Source organism: Chiloscyllium punctatum, chromosome 11 (assembly GCF_047496795.1).
Source record: "Chiloscyllium punctatum isolate Juve2018m chromosome 11, sChiPun1.3, whole genome shotgun sequence".
NCBI classification, from domain to species: domain Eukaryota; kingdom Metazoa; phylum Chordata; class Chondrichthyes; order Orectolobiformes; family Hemiscylliidae; genus Chiloscyllium; species Chiloscyllium punctatum.
The window spans coordinates 19,222,677-19,247,680 of record NC_092749.1 but is presented as its reverse complement, the minus strand read 5'-3'; the positions used below and the strand labels follow the sequence as shown (position 1 = coordinate 19,247,680).

Here is a 25,004-nt window from a genome sequence, read left to right as displayed (position 1 = left end):
ACTAATTTATCTACCACCGCCTTAATATTTAAAGTTTCTGCATCTACTGCCTTTTGGGCCAGGGAATTTCAAGGACACTCAATGCTCTTAAGAGAAAATGTCTTAAATGGACGAATCCTTATTTTGAAAATATGACCCCTAGTTCTAATTTCTGCCACAAAAGGAAACTTATTTTCCAGTTTCATCCCATCATGTCACCTCAGGGTCTTTTATGTTTCAATGAAGTTATTTCTGATTTTTGTAAACTCCAGAGGATACAAGCCACGGCTGTCTAAAATTACTTAAAAGGCCATCCACTTATTCCAGCTATTAGTCAAGTAAGTCTTCAGTCAAGTGCTTCCAACACATTAAATTCATTTTGTAAGTATAGTGACCAGTACTGTTACACAGTATCCCAGATGTGGTCTTACCAATGCTCTATGCAACTGAAGCATGAATAATAAAGGATACAGGGAGGAATTAAGTACCTCCACCCTCGCTAAAGAAGTAGATTTAGACAAACTAATTGGGCACAAAGTAAATAAGTCCCCTAGCCCTGATAGCTTGCATCCTAGAATCTTAAAATAAATAGCTACAGAGATAGCAGATGCATTGGTTGTACTTTTCCAAAGTTTGCTGGATTCTGGAGAAGTACCAGAAAATTGGAACATTTCTAATGTGACACCCTTTCTCTGAAAGGGAGAGAGGCAAAAAACAAGTAATGATAGGCCAATTAATCTAACATCTACTTTTAGAAAAGTATTGGAGTCCATTATTAAGGAACTAATAGCAGAACATTTTGAATACTGTAATCTAATCAAGCAGAATCAGCATGGCTTCACAAAAGGGAAATCATGCCCAACTAATTTATTACAGTTTTCCAAGAAAGTTGAACCAAAGTGAAAAGAGGGAAACCAAGTAGGTATGTTATATTTGAACTTCAAGAAGATGTTAAACAAAGTACCTCTGAAATGGTTAGGTTGCAAGATAAGAGCTCATGGTGTTGGAGGTAGTATATTGGCATAAATAGAGAATTGGCTCCTGGGAAGGAAACAGCAAATTGGGATAAGGAGCTCTTTGCAGATTGATGACCTGTGACCAGTGAGGTTCCAAAGGGATCAGTGGTGGGACTGCATCTGTTGACAGTATGTATTCATGACTTGGCAGAAGTGAATGTATGGTCGTCAAATTTGTAGATGACGCAAAAATAGTTGGAAAGGTAGGTTGGAGTAGGATGCAAGCAATTTAGCGATATTGATAGGTTAAGTAAATGGGCAAAAAGTTGGCAATTGGAGTATAATGTGGGAAAATGCCAAGTTATTAATTTTGGAAGGGTGAGCAAAAGAACAGAATATTATTCAAATGGGGAAAATTTGCAACACAGGGACTTGGGGGGTACTTGTACATGAAACATGGAAGGCTAGCACACAGGTGCAGCAGGTAATTAGTAATGCTCGTTGAACATTGGCCCTTATTTCAAAGGAGTTTGAGTATAAGAGTAGGGAAATCTTTCTGCAACTGTACAACATACTGGTAAGACCATATTAGCAGTACTGAGAGCAGGTTTGGTCCCCTCATTCAAGGAGAAATATTGTTTCATTGGAAGTTCAGGAAAGAGTCACAAAGATGATCACTGATATGAGGGATTGTCATATGACCAAAGGCTAAACAGGTTGGGACTCTACTCATTGGTGTTTAGTAGAATGAGAGGCAATCTTGTTGACACATCCAGAATTCTTAAAGGTCTTAAGGATCTTGACACTGTAAATGCTGAGAGGGTGTTTCCCCTCATGAGAAAGTCTTGGACTGGAGGGCATAGTCTCCCAATAAAGGGGAGCCAATTTAAGACTGAGATGAAGAATTTCTTCTGAGGGTTGAGTATCTTTGGACTCCTTGCCACAGAGCGCTATGGAGCAGAGTTCTTGTGTATATTTAAGGCTGAGATAATTAGATTCTTGATCAGTAGGGGAATCAAGGGTTACAGGGAAAGGGCAGGAAAGTGGACATAAAGAATGGCAGTTTAGCCATGATCCAATTGAAAGGCACAGCAGGCTTGAGGTGCCAAATGGCCTACGCCTGTACCTATTTCTTACAGTCTTATAACCTACTCTTGCATTCAATCCTGTTGCAATAGAACAGAACATTCTTTTGGCTTCGCTAATTACTCGCTGTATTTGCATTCTAACTATCCGTGATTCATACACCAGACACCCAGATCTCTCTCCATCTTGAAGCCCTGTAACCTCTCTCTATTTGGATAATATGCTTTTTATTTATCCTCTGCCAAAATGGACAATTTCACCTATTCTCACATGATGCTCCATTTGCCAGATCTTTATCCACTCACTTGACCTGTCTATGTTCCTTTTGTCTTCTTTACAACTCACTTGTCTGCCTATCTTTGTTTCATCAACAAATTTAGCTGTCATACCTTTGGTTTGTTCATCCAAATCACTTACGTAAGTTGAAAATGTGTTGCTGGAAAAGCGCAGCAGGTCAGGCAGCATCCAAGGAGCAGGAGAATCGCAGTTTCGGGCATCAGCCCTTCCGGAAAGAGGAAAGTGTGTCCAGCAGGCTAAGATAAAAGGTTGGGGGGAGGGGCGTTGGGAATGCGATAGGTGGAGGGAGGTCAGGGTGAGGGTGATAGGCCAGGGTGGGGTAGGGTGGGGCCGGAGAGGTTAGGAAGGCGGTGCTGAGTTCGAGGGATTTGACTGAGACAAGGTGGGGGGAGGGTAAATGAGGAAACTGGAGAAATCTGAGTTCATCCCTTGTGGTTGGAGGGTTCCCAGGCGGAAGATGAGGCGCTCTTCCTCCAACCGTCGTGTTGCCATGGTCTGGCGATGGAGGAGTCCAAGGATCTGCATGTCCTTGGTGGAGTGGGAGGGGGAGTTGAAGTGTTGGGCTACGGGGTGGTTGGGTTGGTTGGTCCGGGTGTCCCAGAGGTGTTCTCTGAAACGTTCCGCAAGTAGGCGGCCTGTCTCCCCAATATAGAGGAGGCCACATCGGGTGCAGCGGATGCAATAGATGATGTGTGTGAACACTTACATAAGTTATCTAGTGTTGAGGCCCCAGCACTGACCCCTTTGGCACACTATTTATGACATTCTGCCAGACTGGAAAAAAGTCCCATTTATTCCTGCTTTCTTCTTCTCGTTAGCCAGCTCATCTTCTATCCATGCCAATATGTTACCTCTAACTTTTATTTTCCACAATAACTTTTGATATGGTGCCTGATCGAATACCTTCTAGGTAAATCGAAGTACAATCATCTACTGGTTTTATTTTATCCACAGCAGAAGTTATACTTCAAAAAACTTCAATGAATTAGTTAAATCTTAGGTAGTTAGGATTTCCCTTTGACAAAACCCTGTTGACTGGCTGATTAGCTTTAACTTATTCAAATAGCCTGTTGTAATGTCTTTAATAAGCGCTTCTAATTTTGTTTTCTGTGGCAGATGTTAAGCTAGCTGGCATGTAGTTTCCTGCTTTCTGCTTCCCTTCCTTTTGAATAAAGGAGTTAGAAAAGATATTTTCCAATCTAAAGGAACCTTCCCGAAACCTAGCCAATCTTGGAAAATTAAAGCCAATGGATTAACTATTTCACTAGTTGCTAGTTTTAAGAACCGAGGATGAGTTATGTCAGCATGCAGGACTTGTCAACTTGTAGTTCCAACAATTTACTCAATGTAACCTTTCTCCCTTTCCCTTTCAATTCCTGATGGACAGCTATTTTCGGAATGTTACTCCTATCCCCTCTCGTGAAGACTGACACAAAATATATGTTCAATATGTCTGCCATCTCTTGACTCTTCATTACTAAATACTCACTCATTTTCTATAACACTGACAGTTAATTGGTTAACTTTTTTAAATGTCTGAAGAAACATTCCCTTTTTTTATTTTTGTCTAACTTTCTCCCGTACTCAAATTTTACTCTCCTAACTTATCTTTGAGTAATAGAGTCATGGAGATTTACAGCACGGAAACAAACCCTTCGGTCCAACTCATCAATGCCGATCAGATATCCCAACCTAATCTAGTCCCACCTGCCAGCACCTGGCCCATATCCCTCCAAACCCTTCCTCTTCATATACCCATCCAGATGTCTTTTTTTTTGAGTTTGATACTTTCTTTGACTTTTTTTGTTAATCACAGTTGGTGGATCCATCCCTTAGAATCTTTCTTATTTGTTTAAATGTATCTATAAGCGATTTCTGGAATGTACCCTTAAATGTTTGCAACTGCATTTCCGTTGACCTGTCTCTTAGCTAAAGTAAACTGGCAATTTAGATTAACTCTGCTTTAATGCTGTCATAATTACCCTTGTTTAGATTCAAAATATTCTCCTTGAACCCACACTTTTTTTCTGTTAAACTATATGTGAAATTCAGTCATTTCATGTTCGCTGCTGCTCAGGGGCCAGTCTTACTATGAGGTCAGTAATTAATCCTGTCTTGTTGGACAAAACTAGTTTTGTTAATTGTTCCTAAAACCTGAATTTGGGTAAAGGTGTGTCCTGGTTTGATCTCTTTGGAACTTTCTTAAAAAAAAAATGAAACCAATTATTCACTAAACAAATGAAGGCCAAGATTCTTCAGTTGAAACAGAAGAACTTTTACCAAAGAAGGGTCAAATAAAGCAAATGCTAAACACTACCTCAGAATTAACAGAAGTTAAATATGACTTTGTAAGCAAATTGTTGTCTGTTATCAACTATAAATTACTTATTAAATGGCAGATACAACTAAGACATTATTATAAATGCAGTCAATTTAGTCTATAGGTTATCGATATCCACCACACAATTCTTTCAAACATTCTGTCTTCGTCACAAAGAATTTCAGCTTCTCTCTCTTATGATCAAGCCTGATCCCAAGTTGATAGCAGTGCACAACCAATCTGAATTTCATACAGTTCATCACCAAAAATGGCACAGGTCTGCAGAACGTGCTTAACAGTGTCTGCATGACATGGATCTAACAATGTTACTTCTTGTAACAGAAACACTTGTAGCAACTATATTTCTTTCTTCTCAGTTTTTGGAACTACCTGCTGGAGATTGTACTGCACCCCTGGACTCATTAGTTTTAACTGAGCTTGAATTAATTTATGTCCTATTTTATGCTTATTGCCAGATTCAGTCTCCTGAGAAGTTTTAATTTCCTTATAAACTGAAAGGGTCAGTTTTTCCCCTTTTTTCCCATTTTGGATCCCCATTTCAGTTGTGGTCAGTTTCAAAAAAACAGACAAGTCTCAAAACTAAAGATTCCATCACAGCACCTACTGTCAGAGAGAAATCAGGTGTACCGAAGCCACCTGCATGGGTTTCTCAGTTTGGAAATGCTTCATTAATAATGTGTCTCAGTGTCGTGTTCAAGTCAGCTGCCTGAAAACATAAAATTAAAAATCACACAACACCAGGTTATAGTCCAACAGGTTTAATTGGAAGCACACTAGCTTTTGGAGCGCTGCTCCTTCACGTGGTTGTGATCTTCAAACCTGATCATATCTTCAAACCTGTCACTCTGCATTCTTCAAGTCTTATTGTAGAAATTGAGCTCCAAGTGTAGGCTGACACTCTGCATGATAATTACTGAGGGATTGCTGCAATCTGAGATAGTATTCAGCCAAAGGTCCCCTCTGCAGGTGGCATGTGGACATCTGCATAACACAACTAAGGAAATCATCCAGCAATTGACCCCTAATGAATGAGTTATCCAGCATTGTACACCGTGCTGATTATGACATTGTGCAGTGGGCAAATTGTCTGTCACATATCTTGAATTAGAATGATTATTAAGCTTAAAAAGAGAGGGTTATTGTGGAGCAGTGGTAATGACCCTAGGTTGAGGCTTAACGGGCCTGGGTTTGTGTCTAACATGCTCTCGAGAGGTGTGCCATAATACGTTTTAACAGATTGATTTTAATCTGGGGGGGGGGCACTGGGAATACGATAGGTGGAAGGAGGGGAGGGTGACAGGCCGAAGAGGGGGTGGGGGCGGAGAGGTCGGGAAGAAGATTGCAGGTCACGAGGGTGCTGCTGAATCTGGGGATTGGGACTGAGATAAAGTGGGGGGAGAGGAAATGAGGAAGCTGGAGAAATCTACATTCATCCCGTGTGGATGGAAGGTTTCTAGGCGGAAGATGAGGCACTCTTCCTCCAGGCGTCGTGTGGCCAGGGTCTGGCGATGGAGGAGGCCAAGGACCTGCATGTCCTTGGTGGAGTGGGAGGGGGAGTTGAAGTGTTCAGCCACAGGGCGGTGGGTTGGTTGGTGCGGGTGTCCCAGAGGCGTTCCCTGAAACGTTCCGCAAGTAGGCAGCCTGTCTCCCCAATGTAGAGGAGACCACATCAGGTGCAGTGGATACAGTAAATGGTGTGTGTGGAGGTGCAGGTGAATTTGCGACGGATATGGAAGGATCCATTGGGGCCTTGGAGGGAGGTGAGGCGGGAAGTGTGGGCACAAGTTGCAGGGGAAGGTGCCGGGGCGGAAGGTGTTAGTAAAGTGGATGAACTGTTCAACCTCCTTGTGGGAGCAGGAGGTAGTGGTTGCAGGGGAAGGTGCCGGGAGTGGAGGTTGGGTTGGTGGGGGGTGTAGACCTGACGAGGGAGTCGCAGAGGGGGTGGTTTCTCCGGAATGCTGATGGGTGTGGGGAGGGAAAAATATCCCTGGTGGTGGGGTCTGTTTGGAGGTGGCGGAAATGAGGGAGGATGATACGATATATCCGGAGGTTGGTGGGGTGGAAGGTGAGGACCAGTGGGGTTCTGTCCTGGTGGCGATTGGAGGGGTGGGGTTAAAGGGTGGAGGTGCTGGAAGTGGAGGAGATGCGGTGGAGAGCATCGTCGACCACGTCAGAGGGGAAATTGCGGTCTTTGAAGAAGAAGGCCATTTGGGCTGTTCGCTCGTGGAATTGGTCCTCCTGGGAGCAGATGCGGTGGAGGCAAAAGAATTGGGAATATGGTATGGTGTTTTTACAGGGGGAAGGGTGGGAGGAGGTGTAATCTAGGTAACTGTGGGAGTCGGTCAGTTTGTAGTAAATGTCTGTGTTGAGTCGGTCGCCCAAGATAGAAATGGAGAGGTCTAGGAAGGGGAGGGAGGAGTCTGAGACAGTCCAGGTAAATTTGAGGTCGGGGTGGAAGGTGTTAGTAAAGTGGATGAACTGTTCAACCTCGTGGGAACAGGAGGTAGCGGCAGTACAATCATCAATGTAGCCAAGGAAAAGGTGGGGGATGGTGCCAGTGTAGCTGTGGAAGATGGACTGTTCGACATATCTGACGAAGAAGCAGGCATAGCTGGGGGCCATGTGGGTGCCCATGGCTACTCCTTTGGTTTGGGGTAAGTGGGAGGATTGGAAGGCTACTCTTAACAACTTCTCCTTCCAATCCTCCCACTTCCTCCAAACCAAAGGAGTAGCCATGGGCCACACCTATGCCTGCCTCTGTCGGATATGTGGAACAGTCCATCTTCCGCAGCTACACTGGCACCATCGTCCACCTTTTCCTCCACTACATCGATGATCGTATTGCCGCTACCTCCTGCTCCCACAAGGAGGTTGAACAGTTCATCCACTTTATTAATACCTTCCACCCTGACCTCAAATTTACCTGGACTGTCTCACTCCTCCCTCCCCTTCCTAGACCTCTCCATTTCTATCTCAGGCGACCGACTTAACACAGACATTTACTACAAACTGACCGATTCCCGCAACTACCTAGATTACACCTCCTCCTACCCTGTCCCCTGTAAAAACACCATCCCATATTCCCAATTCCTTCGCCTCCGCCGCATCTGCTCCCAGGAGGACCAATTCCACTACCGAATAGCCCAAATGGCCGCCTCCTTCAAAGACCGCAACCTCCCCAACGACGTGGTCGATAATGCTTTCCTCCGCCCTTGAACCCCGCCCCTCCAATCGCCACCAGGACAGAACCCCACTGGTCCTCACCTTCCACCCCACCAACCTCCGGATACATCGTATCATCCTCCCTCATTTCCGCCACCTCCAAACAGACCCCACCACCAGGGATATATTTCCCTCCCCACCCCTATCAGCATTCAGGAGAGACCACTCCCTCCGCGACTCCCACGTTAGGTCCACACCCCCCACCAATTCAACCTCCACTCCTGGCACCTTTCCCCTGCAACCGCAAGAAGTGCAAAACTTGCGCCCACACCTCCCCCCTCACCTCCCTCCAAGGCCCCAATGGATCCTTCCACATCCGTCGCAAATTCACCTACACCTCCACACACACCATTTACTGTATCCGCTGCACCCGATGTGGTCTCTTCTACATTGGGGAGACAGGCCGCCTACTTGCAGAATGTTTCAGGGAACGCATCTGGGACACCCAACCGCCCAAACCAACTGCCCAAACCAACCGCCCCGTGGCTGAACGCTTTAACTCCCCCTCCCACTCCACCAAGGACATACAGGTCCTTGGCCTCCTCCATCGCCAGACCCTGGCCACACGACGCCTGGAGGAATAGTGCCTCATCTTCCGCCTGGGAACCCTCCAACCACACTGGATGAATGTAGATTTCTCCAGCTTCCTCATTTCCCCTCACCCCCATCCCTACTTTATCTCAGTCCCAACGCCTAGATTCAGCACCGGCCTCTTGACCTGCAATTTTCTTTCCGACCCCTCTGCCCCCACCCCCTCTCCGGCCTATCACCCTCATCCTCGCCTCCTTCCACCTATTGTATTCCCAGTGCCTTTTTCCTCCCCCGCCCCCAGCCCCACACACATACACCTTTTATCTCAGCCCGCTTGGCTCACCAGCCTCATTCCCGAAGAAGGGCTAATGCCTGAAGCGTCGATTCTCCTGCTCTTTGGATGCTGCCTGGCCTCTTGTGCTTTTCCAGCACCACACTTTTCAATTCTGGTCTCCAGCATCTGCAGTCCTCACTTTCTCGTAGCATTAGAGGGCAACCAATGGTACTAAAAGTTTCATTTTCTCTTCACTTTCATTTATAATAGAGCATACATTTTGTTCTTTTCAACCTGCTTCACATTAATTCTGAGTGAAGGACTTTTTTAAAATATAGATTAGCCTCTTAAAATGTTCAGTCTTTTAGTGGAGTTTCACTTGTATCAATAATGTTCTACTTAATTGTTAAACTGATCCCAGTTTTAAACATTTGAGGCACATGGAATTCTGGACAGTATAAATGGAGGCATGAGAACAAGTTCACCATAATTTCCTTTTTCTTCATACACCATTGGTTCATCCTCACATTGGAGAATTGTATCCAATTCTGGGCACTATACACTAGGGAGGATGCAGAAAAATTGAGGATGGTTCAACGAATAAGAACTGAGTTACATTGGTTGGAAAAGCTATTTTGTTCTCAAGATAAGATTTGATGGGAGTGCTCAAAATTGAGGGATCATGCCAGAATATGGATAAAATCTCTTATTGGTCAAAAACTGACACCAATTCAAAGTGGTTAGCAAAAGAGCTAAAGTGACACTTCTTACAGTCTGTAGTTATGGTCTGGAGTCGTGGCTTTCAAAAGAAACCACTTCTTTATCAAAAGAGAAAATATGCAGACTACAATATTCAGACAGCAGCGGGGCTAGCTGGACAGCTCTTGCAAAAAGTCTGCACTAGCACAGCAGATAGAATGGCAACAGAAGCAGGCCAGTCTATGATTGTATGAAACAATGACTGTTGTTTGATATTTAAAAATACTGTGGAAATCTGAAATAAAAATTCAAAATGCTGTAAAAACTCTACAGATGTGGTAGCAACTGTGGGAAGAGTGAATTTGGTTCTGAAATAGTCATGCTGGACTCAAAACGTTAATTCTGTTTCTCTGTCTGCAAATGCTGCCACATCTGCTAAGTTTTGTCAGCACTTTCAGGTTTAGTTTTGCTACACAATAGTAGTTCATTTGCTGCTCAGTATTTTCAATCATAAGGCAATATTTAAATGAAATATCTTCAAATAAAACTAAAGATATTTAAATGTCGCCTATCTTGTGGAAACATTTTCGCGTGTAATCATTTCAATCTGTAAAATAGCAAATTTTAAACTTTGTCCCTATATTGCTACCATCTTATCATACTAATTTAGATTGAATTGCTTTGCACAATGACTTACTTTGCAGTGACAGTTTTGATAAGAGAATAACATGCATGTACCAACAGCACCCTACAAATAGCAATGCAAGTAATGTGGCATTGTTTGAAGAGGGAAATTTGATCTCTTGAGTTTGTAATATGGAACTCTAGTATTCAGATGACCAATCAAGGCAGAGTTCAGTATCTCTGCTTAATGCCTGATAGTGAAATCAGCATGCAGTATTGTCCTAATCCATGAAGTTGGCGTCGTACAGCACGAAAACAGGCCCTTTGGCCCAACTTGTCCATGCTGCTCAGCTTTTCTAAATTGAACTAGTCCCATTTGTCTGTTTGACCCATATCCCTCTTAAACCCTTCCTATCTATACATGTGTCCAAATGTCTTTTAAATATTGTATTTGTACCTGCTTCTACCTCTAATTCCATATATGTACCACAGTCTGTGTGGAAAAAGTTGTCCTGCAGGTCCCTTTCAAATCTTTCCCCTCTCCCCTTAAACATATGCTACCTTTTGGGCTCCCCTATCCTGGGGAAAAGACCTTGGCTATTCACCTTATTTATCTATGGCCCTAATGATTTTATAAACCACTGTAAGATCACCTCTCAGTCTTTTACACTCCAAGGTAAAAAAAAAACCCCAGTATACCCAACCTCTTCTAATCAGTCAGACCTCCAGTCTTGGTAACATTCTTGTAAATCTCTTTTGCACCCTTATCAGGTTAATAACATGCTTCCTATAGCAGAGCGACCAGAACTGTGTGCAGTGCTCCAAATGTGTCCTCACCATTGTCTTCTATCACTCTAACATGACATCCCAACTCCTGCACTCAATTCTCTTACTAACGAAGGCTATTCAATCCATGATTTTAATAATGAACATATTGGCCTACAGTCTACATCATAGCTCAATGAAGACTTTATCAAACAGATTTTTCAGATCTACATTAACTCAGTGCTTTTGGGATGTATTTTCTAATGCTTATGGTCTTCTGTATATCAAAGTAACCTGTGGAGCAAATATTTAAAAACCAAAAGAATTGTGAATGCTAGAAATCAGAAACATAAAGAAATTGCTAGAAAAGCTGAGCAGGTTTGGCAGCATCTGTGGAGAGAAATCAGAATTAACACTTCAGGTCCGGTGACCCTTCCTCAGAACCCCGTCAAGTTTTTCCAGCAGTTTGTCATTGTTGTGAACAAATATTTAAAATATATCGGAACATTTAAAAAAAAAACTTTTAAATAAAAAGAAAGTGGAAGAGCTAATTGGAATTATGCAAAATTCAGTCAATGTTTATAAAATTAAGAATGTTTTTCAATTGTGTGCCTTTCATTGGGCGGAAGGCTGAGATTAAAATTGTGAAAATAAAGCAAAAAAGGTTTAATGTACTGAATGATTTACTAAGAGGTTTGCTTTGCTTTATATTTTAGAGTCTTCATTTTTGAATCCTGAAGATACAGACTGTATCCCGAGTGGGGCTCCACCATGTGAACCAGTGCTAACCCTCGATACAGAGAAAATTCTGGTACGTTATCCTGTTCCTTTTAAAAATCTCATGGATACAGTAAATACATTGGTGATTACGATTGCACGTCCATTTTATTATTTTGAAATAAAGATAACTTCAGTGTTAAATACTGGCCAAATTTGTGAAGAGTATTATTAATTATTTTGTATCTAGTGTTTCAAATTTACAATAGGTTGAGTTATAAAACACCCACTGAAAAAGACTTGAGTTAACTCTATCAATTTCAGTCTTAAAATTTCTTCATTTTATGACTAACCTGATATTTGATTGCAGATTTCTAAATTCATACTATGAGGAAATAGTTTTTTTTTCCCAGCTTTGTGTACTATTGAGTGTAGCAAATGTCAGAATTATTCACACTAATTTATAGCTTTTTTTTTGTTTTGAAGCCTAAAAGCATTGGATTTTTCAGGGACCAAGCATAATCAAGTCTGGGACATATTTTAAGGAGCTATTAAATATTTTCGTACTAAGTATCATGGGATACTTGCAATGCAGAAGAACACCTGGTTCAGCTCTCTATAAGACCAATTCCACGTGATGCTTTCCTTGTCTATCATTGACAATCCTGCAAATTTGTCCTTTTCAGATTTTATCCAATTCTGTTTTGAAAACCATGTTTGAACCCAATTCCACAAAATTGAGGCAGTACATTCCAGATCAGAGCTATTCGCTGTGTTAAAAAAAATGTTTTTCCTCCTGTGGCAATTGCTTCTTTTACCAAACATCCTAAGTAAATGTTGTCCCAATATTTCCACCAGTGGGAATAACTTACATATCTGGTCTGTCCAGACTCCTTATGATTTTGTGTGTCCTATCTATGTCAAATCTCTTCTTGGCCTTCTCCAATGAGAACTACCCAGCTTCTATAATCTATTGTGTAAATGAAAATCCTCATCTTGTGAATCTGTTCTGCACCCTCACCAATAGCTTCACATCAATAGTGATGTCCAGACTTAGAAATAATGCTTCAGTTGAGGCTGAACCAGTTTTATAAGAGCTTATCTTTTTGTCTTTTTGTACTCTATACTCCCATATCTAAACTCCAAGATCCTTTATATTTATTCAATTGCTCATTCAACCTGTGCTGCCACCTTTGTGTATATATACCACTAGGTCCCTCTGCAGTGGCATCCATTTTAAATTATATGTTTTTCTGTATTGCCTTTCCCCATTCTTCTTTCTAAAGTTGATCACTGGACATTTGTATGTCCATTGCAGCAACTTGGCCAAGTCCTTTTAAAGGTCTACACAGTCTTCCTCAGTACACAATACTTCCAAGTTTTGTCATTAGTAAATTTTGAAATTGTATCCTGTATATCAAGAGGGGCAGGGGTCATAACACTGACCCTAGGGAACTCTAGTTTAAGTCTTTCTCCAGTCCAAATAGTAACCATGATTTCCTACTGTTACCTATCATTTAACTAATTTTATGTCCATTTTGCTGCTGTCCCTTTTACTTAATGATGTTGCCAGAAATTTTTGTGGTAGCAAAGGAATTATTCGAGAGTCGTGCAGTTCACTGTGTGATACCAATTATTTCAGGACAGAAAATCTTCCAAAATTGTAATAGTTTCCAATTGAATATAGATGGGCATGTTTTAACAAATGATTAAAACTTGTTTGCTATTGAAATCTTTTTGGTAATATGGGCTTCAAAGGGATTAATTAGAACCCATCTCTCAACCATCCATGTTCAACTGACAATGCAAATCCTGTGAGGAGCTCCTTCTGGTCTGACAGTTCTGTTGAAGAGAATTTGCTCACTTACTCCCCTTAGCTTTGCAACTGACTGGTAAAACTAGGAAGCCACTGTGAGAAAAGACATAGAATTCTTTCTTTGATTTTATAGGTTGTGTTTTGCAAGGAGCAGAATTTTTGATGTCCAACAGCTTATTTAGAATTGTCAACAGCAATTGGTAAGGGGAGAAAAATCAAATCCGTTACTTTGGAAACCGAGATTAATTTATATAAGAGGAAAGGAGTGTTCAACAGGATTTCATCATAAATGGCCTCAGTTGGACTACATTGAATTTTTATCAAAGCAAACAAATATAAGATTCTGCATGTAAGCAAGGCATCTGGACTGCATTCTTTGAGGAGAATTGATAGCAGTATTGGGCAGAAATTGCTCCTTAATTTATGGAAATGATTTACAGTTAAAACATATTTTGCAGTTTGTTTATATATTCTCTGCACCAATGCATTGTTTCTCAATTTCAGAATCAAGCTAAAACATTAGCTGAACAAAAGAGATTCCCTTTTTCAAGTATTGATGAGAATACAAATGAAGAGTTGGGTATGTGTTAGTTTGTTGGTTGTATCAGTAGCTTTTAATTTGGATAAAGTCAAGGAAAAGACATGATTTAAGCTTGTCGTGTTTCCCACTGTAGTGATAATTGTAGGACCTGCACCTGACAGGCATGAGTGTTGTTCCATCACTGACTGACTGACTGTTGGAAAGGTGCAAGAGCAGGCACAATCTTCCATTAGCTCCTGCCACCTGTGAGAAGTGCTATGAATATCTCACTAACCTAATCTGTACCTGTACTAATTTTTGTCAAATCAGCTTGTTTGAACATGTTATGGATACACTTTGAGGCAGGTGGGACTTGAACCTGAATCTTTGGGCTCAAGGTAGGGACAATCCTATTGCACCTCAAGATCCCCTAAAATATTTTGTCGAAACAGTTCTTAGATGCTGTGTTGAATACTTTCTAATCAGCTTTTTTTAGTGTTATTAAACACTAATGGAGCAGGTGTAACTTGGATCCAGGCCACCTACCTCACAGGTAGGGAGTCTACCACTATGACACAGAATCCCTCGTTGGATAAGAACAAAAGAACATGAGAAATACAGCAAAGGAACAGGCTCTTTGGCCCTCCAAGCCTCTGTAAAGCATCATGCCCTAACTAAAACTGTCCTGCCCTTTATTTGGTCTGTATCTCTCAATCCCCCTGCCCCCCCACCCCCCAAACCTGCATTTGTGTAACCATCCAGTTGCCTCTTAAATGTCGCCAACATGCCTGCTTCCACCACCTCTTCAAGCAGTGCGTTCCACACTCCTACTGCACTCTGTGTGTAAACCTTCTCTTGCATATCTCCCTTAAACTTTTCCCCCTCTCACTTTGAACCTGTCCCCTTTGTAACTGCAACTTCAAACCTGGGAAAAACCTTCTATGCCTGTCATAATTTTGTAATCTTCTGTCAGGTTTTTTGTCGGCCACTGTCTTTCCAGTAAAAACAATCCTAGTCTTCTTAACCTTTCTTCATAGTCAATGCCCTCGAGACCGGACAACATCCTGGTGAACCTTGTCCAAAGCTTCCATGTCTTTCTGGTAGTGTAGCGACCAAAACTGCACACAGTATTCCAAATGTGGCTAAAAAAGAGAGTTCATCAGATTAAATAGGCCCTAGTGGGAACATTTATTTGTAAATATTTTCAATTAATTTATTCAGACATGTTATAACACACCTTAGGAGCAGATAGGACTTGAACACAAGCCTCCTGGCTCAGAGGTCGAGACATGACCACTCTGCCACAAGAGCAGTGTCCCCATTTGGGTTCAGCTGTGCTGTCATTGTTCACTGTTGATCATTTGTGATATATTTGGACAAATGATGATTAAAAAGTTGCAGAAACCATGACCCAATTAGAAAGAAATGTAGTTTTGCAACATACCTTTTCTCTTTGCTCACTTCCATCTCTGTAATCTCTCGAAGGATAGTTTCATAAACACGGGTCACTTTTTTATATCTGTCCCAAGTGGCCAATGCTAACATTTGAACCTTAGCAGTGAAGCCTATCTAGTTGAGCTAGTTGGGGTACCAAATGTATTCATTAGCCATGTTGCATTTACATCCTTGTTGAGGTTGTTAGATAGTGAACAAGAAGCATTGCTCCTGCCTTAACTTGGCAATCAAAGTTGGCATTGTTTCTGTTGATCAGCCCTCTGCATGAGAAAGGAAGTAAATCTTACACTTTTGTATATTGCATTCAATGAATGAATGTTGCTATTAATGGCTTTTCCGATCTGACAGACATAAAGAGCTCAGTATTTTGTTTGTTTTGAATATGTGAATATTAGTGACTTTGTTGGGATGTTGTCTACCTGTATTAAGCCTGTGTTTCCAGAACACACTGAAATTGCTCAATTGTTGAATTTTTAAATTGATGACTTTGACAACTGTTAATATTTACTTGTAGTTTGTAAACAAGGTGCTAATCTTGAATTCATGTGTGTTAAATACTCCTCCCTCATGCATTGCATTCAGTAAGCTAGCTATATCGGTATTTGCTTAAAAAAAAAGATGAAATAAGTTTTAAATATAATAATTATTTTAAGACATAGGAGTGGAAATTTGCCATTCAGCCCATTGTGTGTGCTACACCATTCAGTGGGATCGTGGCTGATCTGATAATACTCAGCTCCATGATTGCCTTATTCCCACAACCGTTGATTACCTCACTGATCAGAAATTTGTGTAGCTCGGCCTTAAATAGGTTTAACAAATCAGCCTCTTAAAGCATTCTGCAGTAAACAATTCCATAGATTTCCTACCCTCTGAAAAAAGAAAATCCTCCCCATCTCTGTTTTAAATGGGCGACCCCTTAGTCCGATGTTATGTCCTTTGGTTCTTGACTCTCTCACTTTCTGCCTTTACTCTTGCCAAGTTTTTTGAGCAGCTTGTATGTTTCAATAAGGTTGCCTCGCATTCTTCTGAACTCCAATGAGTACACCCCAACCCACCCAATCTTTCCTCATAAGAGTCCTTACCTAATCAAGATTAACTTTGTGAGACTTCTCTGGACTTCCTCCAGTGCCAGTATATCTTTCCTTAGGTAAGGGGACCAAAACTGTTCACGGTATTCCAGGTGTGGTCTAACTAGTCCTTGAATAATGTGAGAAAAACCACCTTGTTTTTATATTCTGTTCCTTTTGAAATAAAAGCCAACAGTCCATTGGCCTTCTCTCTTATCTGCTGAAGTCAGATGCTAATTTTTTTGTGATTTATGTAAAAGGTCTCCCAAATCCTCCTCCGCTGTAGCTTTCTGTTGTCTTTCTTGATTTAAATAATATTGACGACTCTATTCTTCCTGCCATAAAGCATAACTCACATTTTACAACATTATATTTCACCTGCCAAGATTTTGCCCATTCACTTAACCCTGTCAGTCATCCTCAGCATTTACCTTCCCATCTAGTTTTATGTCAACTGCAAACCTGGCTCACTAATATATAGTATAAATAACTGGGGCCCCGGCACTGATTATTCCACTAATTATAGGTTGCCCTCTTGAAAATACCCACTTACCTCAACTGTCTGTGTTCTGTTAGGTAGCCAATCCTCTATCCATGCTAATTTACTATCTCTAACATCTGGGCTCTTAGTGTAAGATACCATATCAAAAACTTTCTGGAAATTCACATATGTTACAGATACTGCATCCCCTTCATTTCTTTGGAAATTAACTGCAACATCCCTCAGATTATGATTCATTTTTAAGTTAATGCATATTTAATTAAGTTCATATTTATTTCTCAGCATTTGGCTATGCCTTAATTGGAAACAACTTGTACGATGAAGCAATTAAACACTTTTCAGTACTGCTACAGGTATGTACATTTTACCAAAACTACAGCAAAACTGTAAAGTCTCGTTCTAGTCCTGCATGTATATTTATGTGCCATTATTTTCTCCATAAGTCTTGCTTGTGAATTAGATTCTTAACATGTGGGGACTGAGTAATAGAATATTTGCTGCTGAGCCAATATTGAACATCATATGAATTTCGCACATATTCCGTATTTTTTTTAAACCTGACTTTGGAAAATTAGGGCATAGGCATTGAATGTTTCCCTCTGACAGGACAAGTGAATATATATATTCACTTTAAATATACCATTTGTGGTATAACACTGTGAAAATATAGTGAGTCATAATGGTACAACGGGTGTAGCACTGTACAGATACACATTTGTTTGACATAACTACATTCATAATACTTGTCTTTCCTTTATTTTGATGCCTGAGAATAGGGAAACCCAGAACTAGTAGGTGCTATCTACGGAAGGGGAATAGCATATGGAAAGAAGGGTCTACAGGTCAGTATTCAATTCAGATTAAAGTCTGAGGTATGATTTGTGATATTTCTATGAATTTATTGCAAGATTTAATCTTTATTTAGAAGTTGTGAATGAGTTTTATGCAAGCCCAGTAGGCTGATCTGTTGGTAAAGTGTTATAAACTTAAGCTATTTATACCACTTGCTGTTTGTTAATGATTGGCCACCATCTCCCAAGATGATTTCAGAAATGTAAGCATACAGGAGAGGAAATTACTGACCGCAATTACATGACTGGAATTTGATATATGACCCAACCTATTCATGCTGATGTTTCTGCTATACTTCACCTGGGCATCCTCTTATCTTTCCTAGACCAAATCATTGTCCTCACCATCTATTCGCTTCTTCCTCATAGGCCTGGCTTGTTTCTCCTTAAAAGCTTTTACATTATTCACTTCAATCACATTCAATGGTAGTGAGTTCCAAGTTGTCAACACTCTTGGAAGAAAGAAGTTCCTTACGGTTTCCCTTTTGGATTTGTTGGTGATTTACTTCCTATCGATGACCTCGAATTATGCTTTTCCCCATAGCAGGAGACACTGTCTGAACCAACTCTGTTAGATGTGTTCAGAATTTTAATGACCTCTATTTAGTTCACTCTGCAGAACTCTTTAAACGTGGTTGAACCAAAGTTTGATACATGTTTAGCAGACATTCGTTACTTTATTATCCCTCTAAAAATGAAACTTAACACTTGCTTATCTTTAGCATTACTTTGGTATATTTGTACTCTGGTCCTTTTGCTTTTTCCGTCAATAAGACTTGTGCCTTTCGAGCACTAAGTCACTGATTTATTCTTTCAAGCAAAATTACATACATTATATTAATCTGTGTTAACTCACTTGTATTCAAGGTCAAATTTGTATTTCAGGATATCAAAAATGCTGAGCTTGCACTCTTTGACCTCAACAGAGTTATAACCTTAGAACCAAATGCACCTGAGGTATTTGAGCAGAGAGCAGAGGTAAGATTTGTTTTGGTTCATTGTCTTAATTATAGTTCTGACATTCTCGTTGTCATGAAAAGCAATTAGGGTGGTTTATGTGCATATTATGATACTGGTATCCCTGTTTTCTAATTTGGCAGATTCTGTCTCCCCTGGGTCGAATCAGTGAAGCTTTGAACGATCTCAGCAGGGCCATTCAGTTGCGCCCAACAGCACGTCTGTACAGACATCGAGGCACCCTTCACTTCATATCTGAGGTATGTGCATAGATAATGATGCTTGCTGTTGTTAGCAGTAATTATTGTATTACAGTAACAACCTAAGAACCCAGCCATAAAAATTGAATTTTGTAAGGAGTGTTTGTTACATCATAAGATTATATTTCAACAATTGTAGCTAAAATGAAGGTTTAAACCTGCAGTCAAGCAGAAAGGGAGCTCATGAAAATAAATAAGATGTTGGAGCATTTAGAAAGGGTAAAACCAGATTATTGTTTGATTCTGTGAAGTGATGAGCATAAATGATAGTTGGCGAGACACATTAAAACCAAACTCTTGAGGCAGACAATTTTTTATACACTTGCTGAAACATTTAGCAGATCCATAGACAAGCCTACTGGGTGAATCAGCTGATTCAAGCAATGATTAAGTAAATCACATAGAGCTGGTGTCCCCACATCTGATCATGGATCTGTGCTAAATTAACTGCTCTTAGCTGAAAAGGTAGTGGGCTTGTTACAATTTGGTATAGTGCCTTTTGTGAATGGAAAGTTGGTCAGATATGCACTTGTTATCACCATCCAAACATTGTGACTAAAAGTGCATGGCTATACATCAGCTTCCTGTTTTAAAAAAAAACAGAAAAACACAGTCTAGGTTGATACTTGATGAAATACTGAATCACAACTAGTAAAAGTGCAACTATAACTCATAAATGAATTAACGTCCTTGTGAAAGGGAGTGGAGAGAGAAATTTGTATGTGAGTGAGTACACTTTATTACTGGAGGAAGTAAATGTCTTAGACCATAAGACATAGCAGGAGCAAGCCAATTCAGCCCATTGAATCTGCTCCACTGTTTGAGATCATGGCTGATTTGATCACTCAGGAATCCACTTTTCTAGCTTTTCTCCTTGATTCCCTTACTGATTTGAAATCTAGGATAAAGCGAAGACTGAGGATGCTGGAGATCAGAGTTGAAGAGTGTGATGCTGGAAAAGCACAACTGGTCAGGCAGCATTCGAGGAGCAGGAGAATTGACGTTTCAGGCAGAAGCCTGATGAAGGTAGACTCTCCTGCTCCACGAATGCTGCCTGCCCGGCTGTGCTTTTCCAGCACCACACTGATTAGAAATCCGTCTGTATCAACCTTGAATGTACTTAGGGCTGTAGAGGCTGAGTCACTGTGTAAAGAATTCCACAAATTCACTACTCTCCAAGAAATTCCTCCTCATCTGTATTTTAAATGGGTGGTGTCTTATTCTGAGATTATGCCCTTTGATCCTCGACCTTCCCAGAAGGGGAAACAACCTTTTTCAGCGTTGATCCTGTCAAGTCCCCTAAGCAACTTGCACATTTCATTAGGTTGCCTTTCCTTGTTCGGAACTCCAAGCAGTATAAGTCCAGTCTACTCCATTTCCTCTCATAAGGCATCCCCTCCATACCTGATTTCAACCTACTGAACTTTTTCTGGACTGTCTTCAATGCTGGTCTGTATCTTTCCTTACATAACGGCCCATAAATGTTCACAGTATTCCAGCTGAATCTCACTAGTTCAAGGAAGATATTCCAATATTTACACTTCATTCCGTTTGAAATAAAAGCCAACATTACATTTGACTTCTCGATCACCCTCTGAACCTGTATGCTAGCTTTTTGTGCTTTATGCATGAGGACTCCCAAATCCTGTTTACTGTTGTTTTCTGAAGTCGTTCTCCATTTCAATAATAATCAGGTTCTCTATTCTTCCTGCCAAATTGCATTATCTATCACTTTCCCACATTCTATTCTATCTGACTTTTTTTTTTGGACCATTTGCTTAATTTGTTTATATCCCTCTGTAGATGGTTGAGTACCTGCCTTCGCAACTATTTTTGACTTCCATACACTTGACTATTGTACATTTACTTTGTCATCCAGGTGATTAATATATATTGTAATTGTGGCTCAGCACTAATCCCTATAACCCTTCATTCATTATAGGTTGCATCCTGAACATGACCCCTTATCTCTGTTCCCTATCCTGTGATAATTAGCCGATCCTCTCTTTATGTTAATGTACTATTTTCAACACCATGGGCTCTTAGCTTAATAAGTAACCTAAAACGTGATACCTTTTCAAACATCTGAAAATATAAATATTTTACATCCACTGCTGCCCCTTTAGCTATCTGTCACTTCCTCAAAGAATTATCATATATTTCTCAGACATGAATTCCCTTAAAGCCATGTTAACTCTACTTGATCGTATTATGCATTTCTAATTGCTCTGCTATTACATCCTTTATAATGTACTCTTAACATTTCTCAATAGCAGACATTGAGCTAACTGGCAGGCCCAGTTTCAATCCCACCTGCTCCAGAGGTGTGTAATAACATCTCTAACGAAATTTTTTTTTATCTCCTTTCCTTTTTTTTAATATAAAGGTGTTAAGTTGGCAGTTTTCTAATCTGGAACTTTTCCAGAATGGATGGATTCCAGTGCATCCACTATCTCTGAAGCTCCTTCTTTTAATCTCTTAGGATGCATCCCATCAAGTCCTTAGAGGAGCTTTTACTTGATATCTGGAATGAGTGGGTTGTCTCATGAGGACAGGTTTGATACGCTGGGCTTGTTTCCACTGGAGTTTACAAGTGAGGGATGACTTAACTGGTGTAGAAGATTCTGAATAGTTCTGACAAGGTGGATGTGGGAGGGATGTTACCTTTTGTTCTTAAGTCCAGGACCAAAGGATATTGTTTTAAAATTAGTGGTTGCTGTTTTATGACAGAATTTTGGGAGAATATTTTTCCTCAGGGTTAAGAACTCCCTGCCTTAGAAAGTAGTGGAAGCAGGGGTCTCTGATCCTCTTCAGGGCAAGGTTGATAACATCAGATTCCCCTTCCTAAGGTTATCAGATCTGATGTAGATTGGAATATGGAATGCAAGGCACAGACAGATCAGCCATGATCTTGTTGAATGATCGAGCAGGCTTAAGTGGTCTATTCTCCCCTATTTTGTATTTTTGTGCACTTAAGAGAATTTATTGAAAGAATTTGTGTTTTTATTGACATAAATAGGTCCTAGGGCAACTTGATATTTTTCCTTTTTCCCATTCCACATGGCACTTGTCCTTATCGAAGGCATGACTGATCTACAATGTGCACTCCATCACACTAAACTCTGTAATTAAGGAAATTAGTATTTGATATGTTTGGATAATCAACTTGGAAGAATAGTTATGTTACCACGTTTTTTTTTTAAAAACTTTGGTTTTATTTCTAAGTTTTAAGTAGGTTTATAGCTTTTGTGTAATTATATCATCCAGGACTATGCAGCAGCACATGAAGATTTCCAGTTGTCTTTAGAAATGAAGAAATATCAACCAATTGCAATGCTGTACAAAGGTTTAACCTTCTATCACAGAGGTATGCTGAAGGTAAGTGTATTATGTAAGAATAAGGATATTGAACCAAATCCATCAATTTTATGTGTTTGAGAAATCCAGAATTACCTGTGCTGCTGAGGTATTCACTTATAATTATACCTTTTTAGATAGCTGACAAGTCATTTAAATTGTTAGGTAGCAATATTTCCACAACTTGTGAGCTGTTCTCTGGAGAACAGAATTGACCTACTGGGATGCAAGAGTGGTAAACTTCCATCTATAAAAGTTGTTGTCTGTCCTTCAGGAGTCTTAACTGCTGGATCAATTCATTGTCCTGCATTGTTTTGTTTTCCCCTCAAGCTGATTTAAATCTAATCTCCCTTGCAGATTTTGAAGGAACTGTATATCTAAGTACAGAGGAACCTCGACTGTCCAAAGGACGTGAGTGGGAAGTATTTTGTTTGGTTAATTAAATTCTGGATAATCGAATGCCAGCAAACGTAGTTTAGCCAAGCATTGAGACCTTGCGATCTTGCTGGATAATCCAATATTTGGGTACTCGAAAGCTGGATAATCGAGGTTCATCTGTAATGTGACAGTATCTGGAAGTTAAAGTTATATATTTTTATTTTCTGGAGCCATTATCTCTTAAATATATATATATTTACTGATTTTGCAGAAATGCTATTTCATGCATTTTTGATGCAATACTTCTACAGCTTCTCTACCAAGACCACAAGAAAAATTACCAGAAGGATTATGTAAATAACCCTTGAGTATTGAAATGTTAGTACTTGGGGATGTAAAATTCCTTGTTTACTCCATAGCTCACAGAAAGGTTGCTTGTAAGTGAACTTAAAATGAAGCCTCAGTACCTGGTGCAGCACATTTTGTTGTATTGACCCTTTCTGGTTTAATGAGCATTAGCTCTTTCTTAGAATTCAACCACTGACTGCATCTGGAGGCTACGTTTAAGGCAATTCTTAGAGCATTTCTCCAACCGTCTCCTTCAGCTCCATGCAATTCCTATGATTGACAGAGGGAGTTGACATTTTACTAATTTACGCTATAGTGTGTTGAGGCTCAGTATTCTGGGCCACAGTGTTGCTTTTGGTATATTAAAATATAGAAGAAAGTGAGGACTGCAAATGTTGGAGATCAGAGTTGAGAGCGTGGTGCTGGAAAAGCACAGCAGCACATCAGTAATGATGAAGGGCTTGTGCAGTAAACGTCGATTCTCCTGCTCCTTGGATGCTGGCTGACCTGCTGTGCTTTTCCAGCACCACACTCGACTCTATATTAAAATATATCCTGTTCTCATAGTGAGTTGTATCAATCACTTGCAGTTTGTGATCAGCTAATTGGTTGATCTAAATAATGATTTAGAGAAAGTTCTGCTGTAAAATAGGCACTTTGTATTTGTTTCACGTGATTAGTTTGTAAAATAAATCTTGTTTTTGTTCTTTGCTCTTGTAGGAAGCAATTGATACATTTAAAGATGCCATTAAACTCAAAACAGATTTTACGGATGCTTATAGAAGTCTGGGCCAAGCCTACAGGTTTGTTTAGTTTTGGTTTTGGTGGGAAGGGGGATTAATAAAGTGCTTTTAATTCAGTTCTTAGTTGATTTTTATTCACTAAATTGGAACAAATATGAGGGTACAGACCAACAACAAAAGACTTCTGTAATTTGATCTGCTGGTGGGATTGTTAGACGAGCTTACTCCTCCACTGATTCTTCGATGATATTACAGAAAATTGCTTTAGCTAGAGCAGGGCCTTCAGCATTTTTGAGCTAATTTTTTAAGAGTGCAAAGTCTAAGATCTTCAACATTTTTCGAAAAAATCAATCTGCACTTTTTTCCCCTACTTACTCATTTACTCATTTGTGTCCAGTTTGTGTTTTATTTCATACGTTCAAGCAGTAGCTTTTACTGTCAAAGGTTGGCATTTATTGCCCTTCCCTAACAGCCCTCTCACAGGCAGTGATGAGACTTTTTGACAACGGACACGGCAGTTATGAATCAACCATATGGCTGTAGTCTAATGGGGTAGATTGGGTAAGGACAGAGATGTTCGTGAACTATTGGATGCTGTGACAATCTGGTAGTCACATGGACACCACCACCTTTTTCATCCATTAACCAAATTGTCTGCTGAGATTTGAATACGTGTCACAGGATCATTAACCCACCGCACTGGATTCTACTGTGACAACATAACCACTGTTCCCATGTCTTGTGGTTTTTGACTCTCTACTCCACAGGGGGATCATTTCTCGCTGTACTTGCAGTTTTCTTACCAAACTGAAATAATTCAACCTTCAAATTATTATTTTAGTGATCTACATAAATACAACTCTTCCACGCACATGTTCAAAGTGAACATCTAAGCTCCACATATGATATCCTTCACATTCATTTTTTGGTTTAGAATGTGTCAGATTTTAATGCTTTTTTCTTCGAGCAAGTCTGGCCTAGATTAAGGCAATGAAATACTTTTGTATTCTGGAAAAAGAACACTTTACTCAGTTTTGACTAACGTGGTAATTAGTAAAATTTGTAGTTCTCTCATGATTGTTTACAATATTTTCTGCTCCCTTTGCAAGTAGGGAATGAGAGGTGTGTCCATTTTTATGGAATGTTTGGTACAAGCTGAGACCACAGTTCAGCTTGAGCACATAGCTGCTTTGTTAGTCCAACTATTTTTCTCTGTTTTCCTGGCACATTGGACTTGAAAGTTTGTTCTGCAATCT

General features: G+C 40.2%; 1 protein-coding gene across 2 annotated transcripts in view; it reads left to right on the top strand.

Annotated features, from left to right (window-relative positions):
* Positions 1 to 25,004, top strand: part of ttc13 (tetratricopeptide repeat domain 13) — a 63,028-nt gene that overhangs the window by 2,890 nt on the left and 35,134 nt on the right. For both annotated transcript variants that reach the window (XM_072580405.1, XM_072580406.1), the window contains exons 2-9: positions 11,491 to 11,585; positions 13,812 to 13,887; positions 17,137 to 17,207; positions 17,631 to 17,696; positions 18,591 to 18,683; positions 18,806 to 18,922; positions 22,190 to 22,300; positions 23,726 to 23,808. In XM_072580405.1, coding sequence (XP_072436506.1) covers positions 11,491 to 11,585; positions 13,812 to 13,887; positions 17,137 to 17,207; positions 17,631 to 17,696; positions 18,591 to 18,683; positions 18,806 to 18,922; positions 22,190 to 22,300; positions 23,726 to 23,808 — 712 coding nt within the window. The remainder of the gene's footprint in view (positions 1 to 11,490; positions 11,586 to 13,811; positions 13,888 to 17,136; positions 17,208 to 17,630; positions 17,697 to 18,590; positions 18,684 to 18,805; positions 18,923 to 22,189; positions 22,301 to 23,725; positions 23,809 to 25,004) is intronic.